This window comes from Caenorhabditis briggsae (assembly GCF_000004555.2).
Source record: "Caenorhabditis briggsae complete genome, chrV, whole genome shotgun sequence".
Lineage (NCBI taxonomy): Eukaryota > Metazoa > Nematoda > Chromadorea > Rhabditida > Rhabditidae > Caenorhabditis > Caenorhabditis briggsae.
Window position 1 is genome coordinate 16,891,368 of NC_013488.2, and position 1,845 is coordinate 16,893,212.

At 33.9% G+C, this 1,845-nt stretch overlaps 1 protein-coding gene across 1 annotated transcript in view; it reads left to right on the forward strand.

The window, feature by feature from the left end:
• Positions 1-774: 774 nt before the first annotated feature.
• Cbr-nhr-84 overlaps positions 775-1,845 on the forward strand; it is a gene marked incomplete at both ends in the record, with an annotated part of 3,670 nt that continues 2,599 nt past the window's right edge. Inside the window, 3 exons of the mRNA XM_045238405.1 lie at positions 775-935; positions 967-1,070; positions 1,295-1,470. Coding sequence (XP_045097679.1) covers positions 775-935; positions 967-1,070; positions 1,295-1,470 — 441 coding nt within the window. The remainder of the gene's footprint in view (positions 936-966; positions 1,071-1,294; positions 1,471-1,845) is intronic.

Below are 1,845 nucleotides of genomic sequence, written 5' to 3' on the forward strand. Positions count from 1 at the left end.
AATTTTGATTTTTTGAATCTCTGGAATTTTGAATTTCCGATTTCCCAAACTGTCTGAATATATACACCGTAAATGCTCTAACAGAATACCACTTCAATATTCAAACACATAGTGTTGTTTTCCTAATGAAGACGAGACGTGCTCATTTATCTCGGTTCCTGGAAGTGATATCTGAAATTTGACAACAGATAAAATATTGGTGATGTTATGACAAAAAATGTTTAAGTTGACAAATTTTTGATATCCTCCATAGGAACCGAGATGAATCGGTTCAAAGTTAAAGATCCTTCAAAAGCTACGTTATCATTAAATACTTGTAACTTGAGCTCAGATATCTCGGATCCTGTGAAAGATATCAAAAATTGTCAACAGATAAAATGTTTATCATAACATCACAAAACATTTACCAGTTTCCAGATTTTTGATATCTCTCTTACAATTAGGAACCGAGATAAATTGGCTCAAAGTTATAAACCCTTCTATAACAAAACTACTCCCCACGCCTGTTTGAGCTGATTTATCTCGGCTCTTGTGAAAGATATCAAAAAATTTTCAACAGATAAAATGTTGATAATATTATGATAAACATTTTATTCGTTGACCACTTTTTGATATCTCTTGAGGAAACTGAGATAATTGAGCTCGAAACTTCTCTACTTTCATTGAAAAATGTTCATTCTAATGAAAAAAAAAACTGCCATTTTTCCAGACCTCCATCTCAACTTGCCTCATCCTACCCAAAAAAAGATTCCCGAAATTTCCAAATTCCAAAAAATGTCAACGGAAACATTCTCATCCTCATCATCAATCTCATCACCATCCACTTCTGATCCTCCATCACCTCCTTTAATCGCAAAATGTCTTATTTGTGGAATGCCATCCCGAGGCAATCATTTCGGTGTTCTTTCATGTAGAGCTTGTGCCGCTTTTTTCAGGTTAGTCCTTTTTATTTTTTTGAAATTTTAGAAGTTTCCAGAACACAATGTTTCCAGACGATCGTTTGTTCAGAAAAAGGAGTATAAGTGTCGACAGAGAAATGTTGGGAAGTGTGATGTCAGTGGGAATGATCGGTGAGGATTTGGAAATTCAGAAATTCGAAAAAATTCAGAAATTCGAAAAAATTCAGAAATTCAGAAATTCAGAAATTCGAAATCTCTAAAAAATTTAAAAATTCATAATTAAAAAATTTCAGATATCAATGTCGAGCGTGTCGGCTGAAAAAGTGCAAAGAATTGGGGATGACGCCGGAAAGTGAGTTTTCGAGAGAAAAATTCAAAAACTTCTAAAAATCCAGACGTCCAAATGGATCGAAATTCTGAATCCTTTGACGAATCCATCGCATCTGATGGTTCCTTCAGCTTGGCACTAGAACCAGTACAACATTCCACACTGTATCAGAGTCTCAAAAATCCCAAAATTTTGATAGATGTGACGCCGACGATAAACAAGTTGAAAACAGTTTTGGCCAGTGTGAGTTTCGATTTTAAACTTCAAAAAAATATAGTCAAAAAAAGGGAAAAAATCTGAGGCGAATACAGAAAAAATGAGCAAAAATGGTTTATTTTGAAGCGAGTTATGGGGGTTTTGAGGTTTGACGCCGAAAGACTATGGGGACGGCTGGAGCATTATGTGAACATAAGTTATCANAAGTATAATTGGGCATATAATTGTCAAGTAAAAGACAAAAACTAGTTTTGAAAGTTTCTTTCTTGCCTTATCACTGGTTGTTTTGATTTTTTTTAATAGGTAAATTCCCAAAGATATTCCAATAACGTTTCTAATAATTTCTAGAACAGTTTCAGGCATCATTGTCAAATAAGCAAAGTTTGCGATAAAATTGTAATT